Below are 20,640 nucleotides of genomic sequence, written 5' to 3'. Positions count from 1 at the left end.
GCCCAGCCTAGGCTACCAGAAGCTACTATAAATAAGCCTTTTCAAGGCTAAGTGCTGTGTATGTCGCACAGAGCACGCAGTTGTAACTTATTAAGACACTAGATTTAGGTTGGTGTATTCAGCTACCTATTCTCACGCAACCCCGCGGAACGGAAGCGCATTATCCCGCTCTTCCCTTCAGCTGTTTCACAAGAACCTCAGCAATATGCTGGGCTGCTTTCTCCCTTCCCTGCCCAGAAATTCTGGGATCATGTCCCCAAATATCCATGAGCTAAAAAAAACCCGTAAGTGGCACATTAAACGGCTAAGTCTTTCCTGTACAGGGTTTTTAGTTACAAAGTTAGCCAATAACCTACGAAATACGGCCCCGGGGAAACTGAAAATGAGTCGTCTGTCCCTAAACTTGTGCTCTGCTATCCCTTATCTTGCACCAAAGGGCGGGGGCTGACTTTCAGACGCCTAATTCAGGATGCACGATATACTACAGACAGTTCTGGAAACACAGATTAAAAGAAATGCTAATGCTACTTTACTTTCTCTGCCCGTAGAAGTGCCTTGGCTACACCCCACGCATATTCTATTACTGAAACCCACTCCCTCCCCCTCCCTGAAGGCCCGCCCCTCCGTCGCGTTTTCCTCCGAGCCACGCCCCCTCAAGTGTGCAACAGCTCTTTTTACTGAGATCGGTGGGTGGCTCTGAAAAGAGCCTTTGGGTTGTCGAACTTCTAAGCAGTTGGCCAAAGAAGCTTCCTATTTCTTCTTGGCTGCCGCCTTCTTTGGCTTGGCTGCCTTGGGCTTGGCGGCCTTTGGCTTAGCCGCCTTGGGCTTCACCGCTTTGGCCTTCGCTGGGCTCTTGGGCGCCTTCTTCGGCTTGGCTGCTTTCGCCTTTTTCGGGCTTTTCGCTTTTTTGGCTGCTGCAGCTGCGGCGGGCTTCTTGGCCTTCTTTGGGGTCTTCTTGGCGCTCTTTTTAGGAGCTGCCGCCCCTGTCGCCTTTTTGGCCTTCTTTGCCGCTCCTGCGGGCTTCTTGGCCTTAGCTGCGCCTGCTTTTTTAGTTCTAGGCTTGGCTTCCCCGGAAGCCGCCTTCTTATTGAGCTTGAAAGAACCAGAGGCACCGGTGCCCTTGGTCTGCACCAGGGTTCCTTTGCTCACCAGGCTCTTGAGGCCAAGCTTGATGCGACTGTTGTTTTTCTCCACGTCGTAGCCAGCAGCTGCTAACGCTTTCTTCAACGCGGCCAGGGATACCCCACTGCGCTCCTTGGAGGCAGCGACAGCCTTGGTGATGAGCTCGGACACCGGGGGACCAGACGCTTTGCGCTTCGCGGCACCTGCGGACTTACGAGCCTTTTTCTTCACGGGTGTCTTCTCGGCAGGTGCCGGAGCAGCGGGCGCAGCGGGCGCTGTCTCGGACATACTGAAGGCGGATTTGGGGAGAGCAATTCGAGCCGGAAGCTGAGGCACTGGCCGGGACTCGGGCCGCGGCGCTGCGCCCGCCCGTTTATATAGGGCGGAGCTGCGCCGTGATTGGTGCGCTGTCCAGCCCGCCTCGCTGGCAGCCGCAGAGTGTCCTCTTGGATCCCGAGTTGTGTTTGTTACACCTCAAAAAAAGCCCAAAATATCAAAATACTCTACACCAAATTGCCCGATTTTTCTCAGATAATGATCCCCGAAGCCTCAAGCTTCACACAGACCTGAAATTATAAGGAAAGCACAAAGCCTTGTGCCAAAAACTAGCAATATTTCCCGCCGTGCTCGGCAAATTTCAACTCAGAGAAACAAAACTTTCTATTTTCTTTGTAAATTATAAACCCATCTTTAACTGTGGAGTTTTCTGACCCCTCAAATATGATTCTCCAAGTGGTTAGCTTCTTATATGTCAAAAAAACATGCCACTGGCATTAAGGTTTTTATTACAAATCTGCACTTAAGTGAGGGAAGTAACACAGGCTCCTCGGAGAGTCCTGCCTATTGAGCCGAGGGCATTTGAGTTCATCAAACTGATTTAGTATAATGCCAAACAAATTATTGCCCATTTGGGTTTAAGTTTTGGACCCCTGGACGTCAATCTATGCAGCCATGGTTTTATTTCTGTCTGCTGCATTTGAGTTTTAAAACATTTCCTTAGGATAATTCTTTTCCTTTCTGCTCCCAAGGGTTGGGGGCGGGGCTGTTGTTTCTCTCTTCCTCTGGACAACTGCTCCATGAGTTGAGATACCTTGAATTTAGGGTATTTGGGAAGGTAGGGGAGTCTAAAACATACTCGGAGTACAGAAATGAAAAAGGATTAATTTTCAAGTAACACGCAAATGGTGTCCATAAAGTCACTGAAAGTGGAAGTGCACTTTACTCTGAGAAATTTGTCTGCCGCCTTGCTGAGTTCTTTTGGCATATGCTTCAAGACCAAATTGTAATATACTAGTTAGAGCTGAAATTCAAGCATCTGATCATATGGAAGCATAAATGGGAAGTACAGATTGGAACATATCTATTCGAAACTCAGACCCTGTTATTACTGAATAGTTGATGAATGACTACTCCACCCACCATGTATGGTTTCAATCACCACGAAAGTTATGGCCCAGTGGTTCCCAGAGCTCCATAAAAAAAGTGAAGGGCCAACCCGTGGCACACTTGGGAGAGTGTGGTGCTGATAACACCAAGGCCACGGGTTTGGATCCCTATATATGGATGGCCCGTTAGCTCACTTGGGTGAGTGTGGTGCTGACAACACCAAATCAAGGGTTAAGATCCCCTTACCGGTCTTCTTTAAAAAAAATAAAATAAATAAAATAAAAAATAAATAAATTTAATGCTGAATTTGGTATAAAAGCGATGTAAATTATGCAGATTTCTTAAACCTTAATGCATGAACATTTTCAATTTAATTGGTGCATACTAGTGCAAAACAAATGTACCCTTTGGTACTTATTAAAATGAAAAGGTGGGTGGACGAAGCTCCAAAACAGACTAAGGAAACGTGATTATATGGGCATTTGATTCTGGAATGGTGGAAATATACCCATTTTTAATGGCAACCAAAATGACTCCCGTAAATGGCTGAAATTTGCATAACACATAAAAGTGTGCTTTCAAATGTTTCATTTTGTTCTATGTTTTCCTCACTGCTTTCAACTTGGAGGGACTTAAACTCTCCACATTCTGCATTCTATCAACTCACCTCTATTTGTCTCCTTGGTGCAGTGTGTTTTCTGATAAGTAAAACTATTTGACTTAAAGAAGACATCGAGGACTGGCCACTATTAACTCAAGCATTCATCTGACACTTTACCAAGATGAAATAGTCTTCACTTTCTTATTGATCTGCCAGCTAGACTGGCTATAGCAGAACTATGAGTGTGCACATGCATTCTCATGCGTATATTCCAAATATAAATTCCAATGCCTTGTACTAGATGATTCTGATCTAAAATCTCTCCAGTGGGTCTGCAGAATTTGAATATTTAACAAATTTCTTATACAACTCGCATGCACAGGTAAGTTTGGGTACCATTTCTGCTCTCACTGGAGGTGTCTCACAGGGTAAAATTGTTTCCGGTCATTTGATTGTTCCCAGGATTTCTGGGCTTGCCTGTGAGACCTTGGAAAAGATGTCCATGCTGAATATGAACCCATGCTGGCAGGATGGGAGCAGCAGCAATCCAATTCTGACTTCTTTGGATTCACTATATTCATCTGACCGGTCACTATAGTGGGCTTGACAAGGAGAAAGGCAAGTAAGTAAAGCTAAGCATCATCTGATTTACTATTTTTCATTTGCAGAGGGTGGACTGAACCTTGGCTGCCTATGTACTACTTGAATCCCCTAGAATAGCTTCTCCACCCCTTATCCCATATTCTCATTCTTGGGATAATAATTATCCCTTCCATTTATTGGCTACTGTGTGCCACCTGCATTTTCACCTAATCAATGCAACAATCCTCTGCTATAGATAATATCCCCATTTTACAGGAGAAGACTTGCAAAGGTTAAGAAATTTTCCTGAGAAGACTGTTGGTAAGAGTTACATCCCAGATTCCAGCTCATATTGGTCTGACTTCAAAGGTTTGAACAACTATTAAAATTTGTAAAAATTGTAGGATGACTATGGTTAGCAGTTGTTTTTTGTTTGTTTGTTTGTTTGTTTGTTTGTTTGAAAGATGACCAGTAAGGGGATCTTATCCCTTGACCTGGTGTTATCAACACAACACTCTCCCAAGTGAGCCACGGGCTGGCCCCTAGCAGTTAAGTTTTATATATTACATAATAACTAGAGCACAGACTTTGAAGTTTTTGCCATAAAAAGAATGATAAATGCATGAGGTGATGGATACATTAAATACTGTGAACTGATGCTTGTACAACATATATATGTGTCAAAACATCAGACTGCATCCCATAACTACAATGTGTCAATCAAAATATATTTTTTAAAAAGTTGTGAAAACTTTTTAGTAATGCAAGACCAAAATATTGTTGTTTTTCATGAGTTAGAACAGAATATAAAGTACCAGATGTCAATGCATATACTTTCAGTTATATACATAACTCCTTGTGTGCTAGGCTCCCATATAAAAGGTATTTTTAATGTTCAGGCTCATAGATCCAAAGTGGGTAGTATGTGAATTTCTTGAGTTTTTGTAGTCATAAAATATTCTCAAGTGTGTCATTCTTTAATGAGCTAAGAAAATAATTTCCTATTATTAACATTTTGTAAGCCTCTACAGAACCCGGAGTGATGGAAAATGGGGGGCACTCTGTTGATTTCCATTTTGGACATAATAGCAACTGTGCTAAGATGAACAATGTGATTATTAGAAAAGTTGAAAGGAAAGAGAGGCTTGTGCTTCATTCGTTTTACTCTGCAATTTTGGATTCCAAGTGCTTAATTCTAGACTTTGCCATTTTAATCGGATTTTACCATGATTGCTTTATTAAATACAGAGTTTGGGGAAGAGGTGTTTTGTACTAGACAGGGGCCTAAGATAATAGTATTATCTTACAGATTGTTTTTATTTTTATTCAAGTCAACGATTAAAACTGTGGGTTGTAGGGCCAGCCTGTGGCTCACTTGGGAGAGTGTGGTGCTGATAAGACCAAGGCCACGAGTTCGGATCCCTATATAGGGATGGCCAGTTAGCTCACTTGGGAGACTGTGGTGCTGACAACACCAAGTCAAGGGTTAAGATCCCTTTACCGGTCATCTTTTTTAAAAAACAGAACAAAGCATGGGCCGAGCCCGTGGCGCACTCGGTAGAGTGCTGCGCACGCTCCCGCCGCGGGTTCGGATCCTATATAAGAATGACCAGTGCACTCACTGGTTGAGTGCCGGTCACGAAAAAACGACAAAAAAAAAAAAAAAAAAAAACCAGAACAAAGCAAAAAACTATGGGCTGCATACTCAGGGTTATTCATTACAGCATTGTTTGGAATTGTAAAATATTGGAAACAACCTTAATGTCCATACATAAGAGAATGGTTTAACAAGCTAGGGCACATTCACACAATAAATTAGTATGCATCTACCAAAATGACTGAGGAATATCTTTATAAATCAATATGAATTCCAGGATAAACATTTAAGTGATAAAGCAAAGTGCAAAAGATACCCTTCATGAGAGAAAGAAGGGGATATAAGAAAACACACAAGCTTTTGCTCATTTCTGCAAAAGAAATACAGAACGGATAACCCAAAAGGTAAAGAGATTGGTTAACTATGGGAGGTTGGTGAGAAAGAAAGGAATAGAAAGAAGGGGAAATGTGAAAAGGGAAGCAGGGATGAGGAGGAAGTGACACTTTTTTGATTATACCTTTTTATATAACTCTGACTCTTACAACTACAGTAATGTTTTATATACTGGCAAAATAAACTTACATAAATAAACTAATAAAACCAATAGGAATGGGAGAATACAAAATGGAATACAAGCACTAACAAATGAACCAAACTGTATTAAATTAACAACATAACACTACTGAGGGGTTGAGGAAGATAAAAGTTAACTTAAGTAACTGTGGAAAACAATATTGATTGGATACTGTAAGTCTAAAGGCAAAAAGAAACTGTATATATGTGTGTGTGTGTGTATGCATGTGTGTATATATATATGTATATATATATATAAAAGACACTTCGTGGCAACACAGTTATATATTATTTATATATAATATGTATAATAATATATAGAGAGAGAAACTATAATTTAGTACGACTTTCTTTCAGTGGTATGGGTTTCAATTCTGAAATTACTTTATATGTATGTTAGAATTGAACAAGTAAGTAAAATTATCTGTGTTGCAGACAATGAGATATAGTGTTCTCACGGGTGGAGAAAGAAGTGTTTAGCTAAAATGACCCCTATGGTTCTAGATTAAAATCAGAGGTATTAACATTAACTCATATTAAAAATATATCTACAGTTATACAGATAAACATAGCTCTATGTGTATATGCATCGGTCAGTGTACACACATATAACTCCTTGCTCTGTCAGCTGAGAGGGTCTAGAAATAGTGACACCCTGAAAAAAAAAATAGTAAATACTCAAAAAAAGAAAAAAAAAAAAAAAGAAAGAAAGAAATAGTGACAGCCTCCTAGCCATCAGCACACCTGGAACACAATCTTTAGTTTTTAAGCACCGTTCTTCAATAATAAGAACCAGTACCCCTTAGACAAGTGGTTGATTACAAGGCTTTGGCAGTGAAAATACTTGTACACAACGGGTCTGGAACATCTTGTAGTGCCAGAATATAAGGAGATGATTTAAAAAAAAAAAAAAAGAGGTGGAAATTTGTTGAAAAAATCAGCAAACCAATCTGAAGGATCTCCTAATAGCCAAAGCTGGTACTATTTGAGCAACAAAATTAAAAAAAAAAAAAAAAAGATAATATTGAATTTTAACTCATAGATTAAAATATATATCCATGAAGAAATAAGGAGAAGGGATAACTCTTTCTTACAATATAATTCTAATTAATAAATGTAGAAGAAAAGAGGGAAATAGAAAATGACTATTAGGCAAACACTATATTGATCTTGTTACAGACAAAATCCAACAATAAATGCTAAAATTAATGGGTAAAAGTTTAAGGAGAGGCAGTATTTTCATCGTCCCCAAAGTACATATCAACTACAAAGGGAAAGGTAATAAGTCTACAGCGAATAATCCCAGCAGAACCACCTTAACTAAGTGAATAAGGTAAACATCACGAATTAATAAGATATACATACATCCTAAACTTCTTGCATTGAGAAGGACACTTCATCATTTTGGTGGTATTTCCTGGCAAACATACATGAACTCACTCCAATGATGAGAAAACATTGCACAAATTCAAATCGAGGGACTCTTGATTTGATCAGCGTGCTCCAAAATTGTGAAGGTCATAAAAGACAAGGACAGACTGCAAAACTATTACAGACTGGAAGAGACTAAGGAAAAATAATAATTAAATTTAATGTGGGATTATGAATAGGATCCTGGAACAGAAAAAAGACACGAGTGAAAAAATTTGTGAAATTTGAATAAGGTCTGAAGTTTAGTTAATATTGTACCAATGTCTATTTCCTATTCATGATAACTGTATGTGATTATTAACATTAGGGGGAGCAGTTGAGGAAAATGAGAAACGTTTCCAGTTTTTTTCCAGTTGAGGAAAATAAGAAACTTTTTGTGCTGTCTTTGTAACTTTTCTGTAAATCTAAAATTAGTTCAAAATAAAAAGTTTTCTAAAATGTTTTTTCTTAGTATTTCATCATGTTATGACACTTTGAATAGATAAAGGAAAAACACGAAAATGTGATATAGACCCTCCATAGTGGTGAAAATATAGATTATATTTATTCTTGTGCCTAAACTTTGATGTTTTCAAAGTTTCTACTATATGCATGGACTTCCTTATGATTAGCAGACATGTTTCTCTTAAGAATATGATAAAGTTTATTTTTAAAAAATGCATGCTGAGTTTACCAGGCATCCATATCCTATTTCCCTTGTACCCTCCTTCTCATTATCTGTACTTTCATTGAAATTATTTTCTTTTTTTTTCTTTATAGATTTATCACATCTCTATGTATTGATGATCAATATGGTCCACTTTGTCCTGTGTTTGAAATCTATATATGTGAAATCACAGTATATTTATTAGTTTGTTCTTGGATTTTTTCCTCAATAAGATCCTATCTTTATTAAGCAGCTGCAGAAAGCTCAAGTTTGTTGATTTGCATTGCTGTTTAATATTATAAATGTGGCGTGGTGTATATACTTATCTAGTGTACTTCTCATGGACAATCTCATGTTGCATAATGTAGCAAATTTAATTTTGCTGAAATCCTTAGGCTTGGATCTCTGAACTATAACATAAGAAATGTGGTGATTCAGAGGTCACCATCCTGTAAGAAAGACAAGCTGCATGTGGAGACCCTGTCTGGGCACTCTGGTTAGCCACTCTGGTCTTTGAATTATCCTAGTTTAAGGACTAGAAATGTGAAAGAAAGAGTTTTCAGGTGATTCCAACTCCCAGTGGTCAAGTCTTCACAGCTGAACATCACGTCACAGAGACAAGTTAACCCCACTCTGACCTATCTGAATTCCTGATGAACAGAATCTGTGGATATAATAAAATGGTTGTTAAAGCCACTAGGTTTTGAGATACTTTGTTACACAGCATAAGTAATCTAAACAGTAATGGTTTCACTTTATTTTCATGTGTTTATTAGCTGATCGGTTATTTTTTAAGAGATTTTTTTTACTGTAATCTACATAAAGAAACCTACTTTACATCGTATACTCAAACTCACATACACTTATGTGTGCATGCATGCCCTAACTAAAATAAAGGTTTGAGGAAGTGATAGATATCCCTTTATTGTTTGTTTTTTAAATCGTTTTTTTTAGGTATCATTTTTTAGTGCAATTTACTTTGTCATTTTCTTCTCTTTTCTTCTCTCTCCTCTTTTCTCTGTTTAATTCAATAAAGCTGATTACAACCAACCAAAAATCATTATTGATTTCCTAGATAATGTGTCTCAATCAGCAGATGAAAGGAACACTGTTATAGGCTACAGTTTAAGAGGTGATTTTCATCTCTTTACATATTATTGTATCTTATATAGCATGCACATGTTTTTATATCTTATGTATTTCACCTTATATATGTATATATGTGTATGCACATGCACACAGAGTTTAAGCTTCTAAACTCAAAGTTCAATTGTTCCACATTGGCCTGAGTCTAAATAAATAAATTTTCAAAATCGTAAAAAGTATAAATCTAATCAATTTTTCTAAATTTCATTTTGGTGTTGAAGCTTATGAAAACTCCAGGAACCACTCATTATTGTTTCAAGATGAAAGCCTATGAGAGATTAGTGACTTGCCCTCTGGGCTGCCAGGAGTGGAGTTCTAAGGAATCTGGAGGCAGGAAGGGTCTTTGCAAAAGGTGCAGGTGGAGAGTACTTTGGATTTGGGAATGAGATGGAAGGTTGGGATGTACTTTTCTGAGCTAGGAGATCTTAAGAATATAAAACATAAGTGTCTACATATATACTCTTAAGAGCCCAAACACAGTTCTCTTAACCCTATCAAGAGCCAGGGAATATCCTCTTCTGACTGAAAAGAGGGCCCCATGAGAAACAATTGTTTCAGAGATATTAAACGCCTTTCTGTCAACCTTGCTAACGAACCCACAATCACTCTCCTAATCAATCTCTTCAGCATCTGTTTATTCAAAGGTCTTACAGGTATGGTTAGAAGAGATGGTTCAACGAACACGAACACACTGCGTTTGGCCTTCTTGTGCATCTTTTCTCTGTTCTTCAGTTTCTGTCTTTGCCTGTCATACATACCTCTTATTATTTCCTCAATATTCCTTTACTTTTCCCTCTCCACTCTTCCACTCCATGATATGGATTTTCAGGTTTGTAAATGTAAGGATCATCTTTTACACAGGATCATTCATATGTGGTGGCAGTTTAGCATAATGGTTAAGCAGATAAACTCTTGTATAATTATCTATTACTGCATAACAAATTATCCCAAAATTTAGTGGCTTAAAATAATATTTATTATCTTACACAGTTTTCATGGGTCAGGAATTTGGGGGTGACTTAACGGTGTGGTTTTGACTTAAAGTCTCTAGTGAGGTTGGAGTCAAGATATTAGCTGGGACTTTAGTCATCTGCAGACTTAAGTTGAATTATGGGACTAGAAGATCCAATTTCCAGATAGCTCACCTGGCTGGGAAGTCAGTGTTGGCTTTTGGCAGAAGGTCTCTGTTCCTTGGCCCATGTAACTCTCCACAGGGCTGCATGAAGGCTTATTTCATGGTAGCTGGCTTTCTCCAGAATGAGTGATCCAGGTGAGAGCAAAGCAGAAGTCACGATATCTTCTATGACATAATTTCAGAAGTCATGATATTCTATTAATTCCATGTCAGTCTTATCAAATTTGGGAGGGAACCACACTGTGACTAACAGGAAGTGCAAATTACTTCTTGGAGTCTGACTATCACAATTCTGGAGACAGATCACTCCATTTCAAATCCCAATCTTCTCATTTACTAGGTGACTTTAAGAAATTTACTGAACTCTATTTCTCAGCTTTATCATGACTGATATTTGGATGAGAATATTGCAGTAGATTGTACTATTGGTCCCCGCTTTTTGCTGTCCTTTGTGGGAGTATTATACATCCCTTCCCATGGATATGGATTTATGATATGCATCTCCATTTGAGGAGTATAATTTCCTACCATATCTACATCAGTCTTCACCATGTGAGTTGCTTTGGTTGATAAAATATGAGTGGAAGTAACTTGTGGCCAACAGAATCTTTAAGAGCAATGAAATCCCTTTATTTGATCTTTCTTTAGCCTGGATCCCTCCAGAAGAAGATGTTGCACAGAGCCACAATGAAATGCAATGGGAGCCTGAAATAACATTTTCTGTTGTTATCCACAAAGATTTGGGTGTTGTTGACTACATAACTTAGCAAAACCTAACTGATACATCTATTACCTACTTAGTAGAATAGTTGCTAGATTAGACAATATTTTTGAAGTGCTTATAACAGTGTCTGATACATAGTAAATAACCATATATATTACCTATTTCTATATTTATTTATTTATTATTTATTTATTTATTTATTTATTTAAAAGATGAACGGTAAGGGGATTTCAACCCTTGGCTTGGTGTTGTCAGCACCACGCTCAGCCAGTGAGCAAACCGGCCATCCCTATATAGGATCCGAACCCGTGGCCTTGGTGTTATCAGCACCGCACTCTCCCGAGTGAGCCATGGGCCGGCCCTTCTATAGTTATTTAAATATAAATTCGCATGAAAAAGGTTTATAAGCCATATCACTACTTTATTAGTTTATAATAAAAGATACAATTGATATTAAAAATAAGTACAGAGGTATGCTCATTGCATTACTTTCTGGTCAAGAGACAAGATACAGATTACAGAATACTTTCTGAGTGTAGAGTTATAATAAGGAATATTTTCATCAGGCAGTGGTCTCCTGATCAACCAGCTCCCCCACCTCAGGGACACTATATACTGCATTCTTCTCCGTGGAAAAGATATGTAGTAATCATAACATCCCTGTATAATTTACATCAGTTACAACGTAAGTGTAGTCAGTTACAATTTAGACTTCTGCAACATATTTATAAGGTTTACTATTGAGTAGATGTAGTCCTAAGCACTTGAAAAATACTCACTTAATCCTTATAATAACCCTATGTACTATTATTATCATAATTTTCCAGAAAACAAAACTGTCTCCAAAAACGTTACATAACTCGCTCAGGGTCTTACAGCTAAAAGAGCTTACCTTGTTGCTTCTCCTCCTGTGAAGATTTCTCCAGTGACTAATTCTACCATCCTGCATAAATTACTGTTATCCCCAACACAATGAAATATTATTTTCATATTTGTTAACTTTATTCCTAAACACTCTTCCTTGATTTGGGAGTGGGGTGGAAAGCAAGGGGTGAAGGAAGAAACAGGAAGCAATGTGTAGGAAGGACAATATACTTATTTTATAAAGTCGTGGCATGACCCATGATCCGTGCTAGCCTCCCGCATAGTCTCCACTAGAGGTACTCCCGTTCTGTGACGCCGACATTTCAAAGTTTTAAAATTTCTGTTTGTTTCTTTCTTTTTTCTCTCTTCCCTCCTACCCCCCAACATCCTTTAAGTCTCATATTAAGTACTCTCACCCTCTCCCCAACCAGATGAAGCTCCTAAGTTTTCCCTATGGAAACATTCTGGAGTCCCCAGTATTCAGAGATTTAAGGCACTACAGATGTTACAAAGCCTCCCACTTTACAAAACAGTTAACTGGAGCCCAGAGTGGCGAAAGATCCATCCTGAAGAAGTGACCATCCTCTGGACTTCCCACAGCATGAGGACAAGGACAGATATTTAGGACTAGAAAATGCTGCAAACACTGATCTCCGCACAGGAGTTGCTTGGGAAAAGCCAGTGTCCATCAGTTGTATTCTGTCCCACCATTACCAGTGTGCTAGTACAGTCCAGTTGAAAAAAGAGAAACCACTCTAGGGATTTCATATAGAAGGAATGTAATAGAGGCAATTAGATAAACAGGTGATGAAAGAATTGAGAAACCCAAGAGAGGGAGGGGGTGCAACCCAAAGGTAAGCTGCAGCAGAAAGTTGCCACCTCTCTAGAAGTCGGGGCTGGAACTCTCAGTGAAGCGGGAATGGCACAGGCTGGTAAACTGAGACCACCCGGAGAAGGGCTATCTGGTGGGACTGAAGTCACAATGAAGAAAGAGTAACCATGAGGCCAGAGAAGCCTCACGAGAAAAACAAGGAAGAGGAGAAAAACTCTGGTCCCAGCATCACCTTCCATCCATGCCTCCCATTGGCCTAATGTACTGAAAATCAGACCGCAAGGGAACCTGGGAAATGTAGTTTCCAGTGATGTGCAGCAGCATCGGAGTAAACAGAAACAGGCAGAAACTCACACAAATATTTCTGCAATTTCAGATGACTGAGCATGTGACCCTGTACCTGCACTCAACCAGGCGCCCTAGGACACACAGAGGTGCACTTCCATTTTTAAAGATGCTGGATCAAGAAGACAGTTTTGCCTTGTTTTAAACAGGTTGTGATTTACCTCTTGTGGTAGGCATCCTTTAAGATAATCCCCGCCCCTGAGGGTTCACACCCTTGTATTACCCCCTATCTTGTGTGCTGCTCCTAGTAACTTTTTTCTAGCAAGTAGAATATGTCTAAAGGGATGGTGTGTCACTTTTAAGATTAGTTTACAAAAGGTTGTGGCTTCTCTTGAGAGCCCTCTCACTTGTTCACTTAGAAGAAAGTCAGCTGCCCCATGGAGGGGCCCACATGACAAGAAACAACCAAGGAGGACTTCAGGGTCTCGATCGAACAACCCTGGAGGAGCTCAATTCTGCCAACGACCATGTAAGTGGGCTTGGAAGTGGATCAATTCCACGCTGAGCTTTGAGGTGGCTGCATTCCTGGCCTTCACCTTGACTGCAGCCTTGTGAGAGAACGAGGGGGCCCAGCTTATCCGAGCTCATATCCTGAAGTTGCTAAATTTCCTGATAATTTGTGACATACTAATAGATAACAAATACATCCGGAGATGAATCAAACACCCTATAAGGGAAAAATGAGGGAAGAGAGGGCATGGACTTTAGTGTCCGTTATGTGCCAAGTATATTAACCCCATTTAATCGCCACATCCGTCTTCTCAGATTGGTGATCATGACTAGTCCTATTTTCCAGACAAGAAATAAAGGATAAAAAGGTAAAGTAATTGACTCATGGTCACATTGTGGTATAAAGTAGGGGCCTTATGGATGGTCAAACCTGTGCTTTTATTTCTATTACCTCACACCGTCCCAGAAATCAAAATGACCAGCCTTTAAGGTGGTTGTCATCTGGGTTGAGTTGTGCACAAATAAATAGAATAGATTATTTAAAATCAAGTGTCTTCTCACTTTCCTAAAATCCAATCCCCATCTCTTTCTCTCTCAGATATAACTAAACTGAAAATAAAAAAGGATTAGGGACTTCTTTTAGGTGTTTCTTAGTTAAAGATTAAAGCACAGGGTACAATATGAAATTGGAGTAATAAATAACCACATGAAACTACAGCAAACCAATTTCCTTGGGCTTAGCTCCTTGGGCTACTAGACCACTGGTATCATTGTATTGAAACAATAATTATCATGATAATAACAACAGTGACAAGTAGCAAACAACAATAGTACTTGTTGAGAGTTGCCTTTGTGCTCTTCTAAGGTCGTTACATGCATTTTCTCATTTACCCTCCCAAAGTGTTCTAATCCCACCTGCACATCTTCTTTCTTACCCCCCCTGCCAGTTTACTATGCATGTGATCTGGGCAAATTACTTTATCTATGTGTATCTCAGTCTACTTATTAAAAAAAATGGAATAATAATAGTACCTCCTTCATGAACATATTCTGAGAGTTAAACAACATGAGTTAATACCTGTTGCATAGTGAACATCATAAGCTAATTAATGAAAGAAGGCAGGAACTACATTCCTTAAATTCTAATCTAGTTTACATAGCATAGCAGTACCTTTGGGCAATAAGGAATATCTGTCTGATTCTGAGGCACAGCTTCTGAGCCACAAATTAGACCCACACAGTTTGCTTCCTAGTCATGGAGCCAGAGGACCATCGACATGTGCAGCTCCACAGTACAGACGTGGGGCACCAGAAACCAGGAGCTGCATGCCTGAGTCCCACTGGGTATCCATGGAGTGCGGCAGTTTTCTACGTTGACTATCCAGTGTAAAAACAGAAAAGATACTTTTTAAAACTGCTTCTTTAAAGAGGTGAAAGAGAGACAGTGGAAACAGAATGGACAATAGAAAGAGGGCTACAAGGCAATAAATGGAAAATTACAGAGAGAGCTATTGGTTTGTGGCTTTTATGAAGAGCATTTGAGAAGATGAAACAAAAGGTGATTAGAATAATAATTAAAAAGTTACATTCCAGCCCCCCAATGAAAGTTTGTATCCACTCATTTCCACTGACAACCACCTCCAGAGGTAATTTAACTCCACTTAACAGGTCTTCCCACTCTTGGCTTCTGGCCGTCCTGTCAGCAGTCACAGTGTCACTCGTGCCAGTTGGAACTTGGAGGCAGAAGGTAGCAGATGCTCAGTGCCTGATCTCAGGCAGCCTGCAGAGGCATGCACCCAGGAAGGGGGTAGCCTGATGCACAGAGGGGCTGTGCTCCAGAACAGGACCCACAGCCTATGCTGTTCCCTTTTCATAAAGAAAGCATGAAAGCAGACTCAAATAGGGAGAATAAATATTTTTGTGTGGGAGTCAGCTGGGGAAGCCAGCCTCCCAGCACCTGGGAACATTGGCTGATCCTCCCACAGGGGGAGAAGCAGCCACTGTTCCCAGTTCATTGCCAGGCAACCCAGAGGAAGTCCCTGGTGTCATTGGTTGAAGAGTTCTGCTTGTGTGCTCACAGTGCCTTTGCTCACGACATTCCGAGCCACACCATGCTGACAGTCCACACTCACAGCATTGCCATGCACCAGACCGCAGTCACCCTCCCAGAGGCATCTCTCCTCCCCTGGGAGTGGGAGAATCATCCCTCACTGAGAAGGTGGCATTTGAGCAAAAGGCCGACGTAAGTGAGGGATTGAGGAAGGTGAGTATCAGCAAGAAGAGTGTTCTAGGCTTCCTCGGTAGGAAACAATTTAGAAGTTTTTGCAGTGAGTACAGATCATAAGAGAGAGTGTGGAAATTGAAATCAGTCCAGAAACATGGGAGAGTGGTCATTTGGGAGGTGAGACAGGATTCTTCTAGTTAGGAAAGCAGCACAATAGAGGGAGCCAATGAGAGAGAGAGAGAGAGAGAGAGAGAGAGAGAGATGAGATGAGAGTATCTTTACCAGGTAAGAGCAGAGGATATTTAATGCAGTGGCAGTGGTGGGCAGGTGAATGTTTAATAACTGGCTGTCCAGGAGCAAAACCCAAAAACCCTGATTTGTAGCATTGCTAATTCCCATCTTCTAAATACTGCCATTATGGCCAATTTTAGGCTACCAATGTTACACTGAACACAGTAGAAAGGAAGGAGGGATTCAAAATGACACATAGATTTTCAATTAGAGATCTGAGAGAATGACAATATCAAGGGCAGAAATATAACTTGGTATGTGAACATGGACAAACCACTCAACTGTTTTTGCACCCATCCACTAAACCAACTAGTTCAGAGCCCCCGGCCTCATCATCTGCAATCTGAAGGGACTGAGCTAAAGGAAATGGAAGTTTCCTTCTGTACTCTGCCCTTCATTTATTTTTTCCTCCCACTGGGCCAATGTACCTAGGGCCCTTCTCCTTAAGGGCCTTCCTCATTTTTCTTTTCTCTGCCAAGGTTGCTCAGGCACCCAATAGGAATGAATTTTCTATATCCTCACTAAAGGCAGGGAGTCAAGATGAACCAAAAGCAGAATGGGCAGAGTGTGGGGTATCCTTGTCTTGGGAGCCTCTGCTCCTGGAAAAATGGCTCAGCCAAGTTTGAAATGCCCAACCACTCCACTGGGGCTGCTGCTTCTGAACCCAGAGGAGACTCCATGGGAGGGGTGTGGGTATATTTACCAGGTTGCCACCTCCAGATGCTGCATCTGGGCACAAGGATGAATTGAGGCCAGAAGCAGTTAGCCTTCTGGCTTAACAAACCCAATTACTCAATCTCTGCAGGTGGAAGTTATCATATCTTTGACAGAAAGCTCAATATCCTCTCCTGCTTTCACTTTTCTACATTTGGGGATGATGATGGTAGACAGACAGGTAGATAGTCTTCATAAAATCTTGGATGTGTTTATATTAGGTTTTATAAGAAACTGAGTGCTATCTCATTTGATTGTTTTTCACAACTCTGGGAGGTGCTATTATCTGATTTTACAGATGGAAATCCTGATCTTCAGAGATAGCAGGTGACTAACCCCTAGTCAGGCACTTGGTAAATGGCAGAGCTGAAACACAAGCCCAAGTATTTTAGCTCTAGATTCCCATCTTTTCAGAGCACCTGACTGTATGTCTATGCATGTGTGTGTGTATGTGTGTGCGTGTTCACAAACACAAAAACTACTTTTTATATATTTATTGTGCAGGCATTCCTTTGAGTATATTGAGTGTACCCTTCTTTTAACTCAGCCTGTGAGATTGGATGACTCTCCCACTTACTCCTGGAAATTCAGGGTCAGAATTTAAATCTCCACCCAGAGAGGGCCTCGTAAATTCATCAGCTATTTCTTGAGTGATTGCTATATGCCAGGCAATATCAAGCACCATCCTGGGAGCTGCGAATACAGCAGTGGACCAAACAAGACCCTAGCCCCCATCACAAAGAGACTATAGTACAGTAGCAGAGATATTCTTAAAACCTAACCTGGAATGCAAGTGAGAGAGTAAAAGGCAGGAGGGGAGTGGCAGGTTAGGAGGGTGTGTTTTCTAATTCCTACGCAGCGAGGGCAGAAAATGGCAATTAACCAGGGTGGTGTTCTAGACAGATAACCCCCACCCCACTTTGCACCCCTTTTATTTCCTCATGACAGACAGGAATTTGGGGGAATTTGCTTCTGTCACAAAGTGTTAGATATAACTCTCACAAAAAAAATGGTGTTAAAAATCAAATAATTTGTGCTGTTCTTCAGCACTTCAAACAATTCATGAACACAATCTTTTTTCATTTTCAGAGTCACTTAAGATAGGTATTATCTCCATTTTATGGATAAAGAAATATAGGTTCAAAATGACTAACCTGGCAACAGCCACATGGTTTTTTAAAAATTTATTATATTTATTGAATCAAAATTGATTATAAATATTTTGGGGGTTGAACATTGAGATATGTTGATTAAATCAATATTACTAGCATATATATTGTTACAAATCATAATTATTCTTTATACCCCTTGTCCAATCTTTCCCCTTCCCCTAATCCCTCCCCCTCCACCCTCTAATTGCCCTAGGTTTCTTCTCTCCTTCTGAAAGAATAATGGTTACTCTGTTAACTTGTTACCTAGATGATCTGTCCAATGCTGAGAAATGTGATCAGGTCCCCCAGTATTATCATAGAGCAGATGCTTCTTCTGTCACTCTGAAATGGGTTTTGTGGAAAGAGACATCTTCTTCTTTTCTTTGTCTTTGCTAGTGATTCTTCTTGTGTGAACGTACTCCAGTGGTTGGGAGACCATCGGTGTGGTGGCTGTGGTGGGCCACACACGTGGAGGTGCTGTTTTTGGTATGCTCCTTGGCACTGGTGGTATGCCTGGTTGTAGGGTATGTTTGGTTCCCTTCTCCACGCCTCCGGTCCCTGAGCGGGCCCCAAGGTGCTGGCGCCATGTACCTGGTTGTGGGAGAGGGGTCCAGTCCCCTTCTCCATGTCCCAGGTCCCTGGGCGGGCCCCAAGGTACTGGTGCAGTGTGCCTGGTTGTGGGAGGAGGGACCGGTCCCCTTATCCATGCCTCAGATACCCAGGTGGGCCCCAAGGTGCTGGAGTTTTGTGCCTGGTTGTGGGAGAGAGGTCCAGTCCCATTCTTCTTGCCTCAGGTCCCTGGGTGGGCCCCGAGGAACAGGCATGTTGTGCCTTGTTGTGGGAGGAAGGTCTGGTTCCTGGCTCCATGCCTCGGGTCACTGGGTGGGACCCAAGGTGCTGGCTTGGTGTGCCTGGTTGTGGGAAGGTGGTCCAATCTCCTTCTCCATGCCCCGGGACCGTGGGCGGGCCCTGAGGTGCTGGCTTGGTGTGCCTGGTTGTGGGAGAGAGATCCGGTTCCCTTCTCCACGCCTCAGGTCCATGGGCAGGCCCTGGGGCACTGGTGCAGTGTGCCTGGTTGTGGGAGGGTGGTCCAGTCCCCTTCTTCATGCCCTGGGTCCCTGGGCGGGGCCCAAGGTGCTGGCGCCATATACCTGGTTGTGAGAGAGGGGTCCAGTCCCCTTCTCCATGTCCCAGGTCCCTGGGTGGGCCCTGAGGTGCTGGCTTGGTGTGCCTGGTTGTGGGAGAGAGGTCCGGTTCCCTTCTCTATACCTCAGTCCCCGGGTGGGCCCTGAAGCACTGGCTCAATGTGCCTGGTTGTGGGAGAGAGGTCCAGTCCCCTTCTTCTTGCCTCGGGTTCCTGGGCAGGCCCCGAGGTGCTGGAGTGGTGTGCCTGGTTGTGGGAGGGGGGTGCAGTCCCCTTCTCCATGCTTCAGGTCCCAAGGCTAGCTCCAATACACTGTCACAGTTTGCCTGGGAGTGGGGTTCAGTTCCCAGATCCAAGCCTCCAGTTCCCAGGCAGGCCCCAAGGTGCTGGTGGTGTGCCTGGGCTGGAACTAATTTTTTGTCCTTTGCTTCTAACACAGAGGAACTTCTTGTAGGAACCATTACTTGAGCTCTGTGGTTGAGGTAAATTGCTGCTTTGCTGCTGTTTTTCTAGGGAAGACTTTTTGTGCAGCTCAGGGTTTAATGGTTGACTTTATAGGTACTTCCGGCTCTCCAGATACTCAGTGCACCTCAGTTGTGTAGAAACTCTGATCTGGGCCTCAGTTTTTTCATCAGACTGCACCCCTTGCAATTCTGCATTCCTGACCAGTCTCCTCTGAGTGATCCTGTGCTGATTGGGGGGCAGATCAGCTGTCCTTGCTGTGTCCCAGTGTTCGCCTGGTGGGCACGTCTCCCCCATCGCCCATGCTGCAAACACTTCCCATAGGACGGCCCTGCGCCGGTCCCTTGCAATGACTCACCGGCCTCTGAGTGACTCCCTTTTTCAGTTGTTCTGGCTCCTCGCTCCTGCGTGGGTCCACGTGAACCCTATTAGTGGTCTTGCTGTCCTGGGGGCTGCCAAGGCCCTCTTCTCCCTTCCTGCCTCCAAGTAACTCCATCTGAAGGGCACAGCTGCGGCTTCTGCTGGCTCCTGCTCCACGTGCTCAGCAGCTCGAGCCTTAAAGCAGCCGCGGCCCGAAATGCTCAGAGCAGGTTTTCTCTCATCGTAGTTTCTCCAGCCTTCATGAACTCTGTAGGTCTCTCCTCCTCTTCCACTGAGCTCCAGCAGCCCCAGCTTGGCTGATGTTACATTTTTATAGTTGTAAATTTGGTTGATTTGTAGGAGAGAGTGACGCTGTGGACCATCTATTCCACCATCTTGATTGGATCAGCCACATAGTTTTTAAGGAGATAAACCTTGAGCTCAGCCCAAGAATAACTTGAATTTCAGTTCACTTTTCACCATCCTAGCAGAATACGAGAGCAATTTCAATTTTGTGTGAATCAGGGTTAATCATTCCAGAATTGTTTTTATAGCAAAAGACTGCAAACAACCAAAGTGTCTACCAACAGGGGCCAGGTTACATAAATTACAATGCATTTGCAAATGCAGTATCATGCAACTGTGTATGGGAAGTTCTGTGTGTTCTTGGTATGGAAAGTTCTCCAAGATATATTGTTATGAAAAGAACATGTGGACAACTGTGTGTAAAGTCTGCTACCTTGTAAGAATGAAAAGCAGAAAGATAAAACACACAAGTGTACTTCAAGAACTTTGTGGAAAAATACAATTAAAAGATAATACGAATCTTTTCATGAACTTTTTGAAATACCCTTGTATAT

General features: G+C 41.6%; 2 protein-coding genes and 1 pseudogene across 2 annotated transcripts in view; 1 reads left to right on the top strand and 2 right to left on the bottom strand.

The window, feature by feature from the left end:
* LOC134377921 (histone H3.1-like) overlaps nucleotides 1–20,640 on the top strand; it is a 173,855-nt gene that overhangs the window by 52,256 nt on the left and 100,959 nt on the right. The window lies entirely within an intron of this gene.
* The window catches only part of LOC134377919 (uncharacterized), a 154,255-nt pseudogene that overhangs the window by 104,321 nt on the left and 29,294 nt on the right, over nucleotides 1–20,640 (bottom strand).
* H1-4 (H1.4 linker histone, cluster member) lies at nucleotides 673–1,446 on the bottom strand. The gene has a single exon (XM_063096735.1). It carries the CDS (start codon nucleotides 1,408–1,410, stop codon nucleotides 751–753), a length of 660 nt encoding a protein of 219 aa, XP_062952805.1. The 5' UTR covers nucleotides 1,411–1,446; the 3' UTR covers nucleotides 673–750.

This window comes from Cynocephalus volans, chromosome 5 (assembly GCF_027409185.1).
Source record: "Cynocephalus volans isolate mCynVol1 chromosome 5, mCynVol1.pri, whole genome shotgun sequence".
In the NCBI taxonomy this organism is placed as follows: Eukaryota; Metazoa; Chordata; class Mammalia; order Dermoptera; family Cynocephalidae; genus Cynocephalus; species Cynocephalus volans.
This window is presented reverse-complemented; position numbering and strand designations above follow the sequence as displayed.

Excerpts from the sequence above, each read along its gene's own strand:
- H1-4 (XM_063096735.1), bottom strand. The coding sequence starts at position 1,410 with ATGTCCGAGACAGCGCCCGCTGCGCCCGCTGCTCCGGCACCTGCCGAG.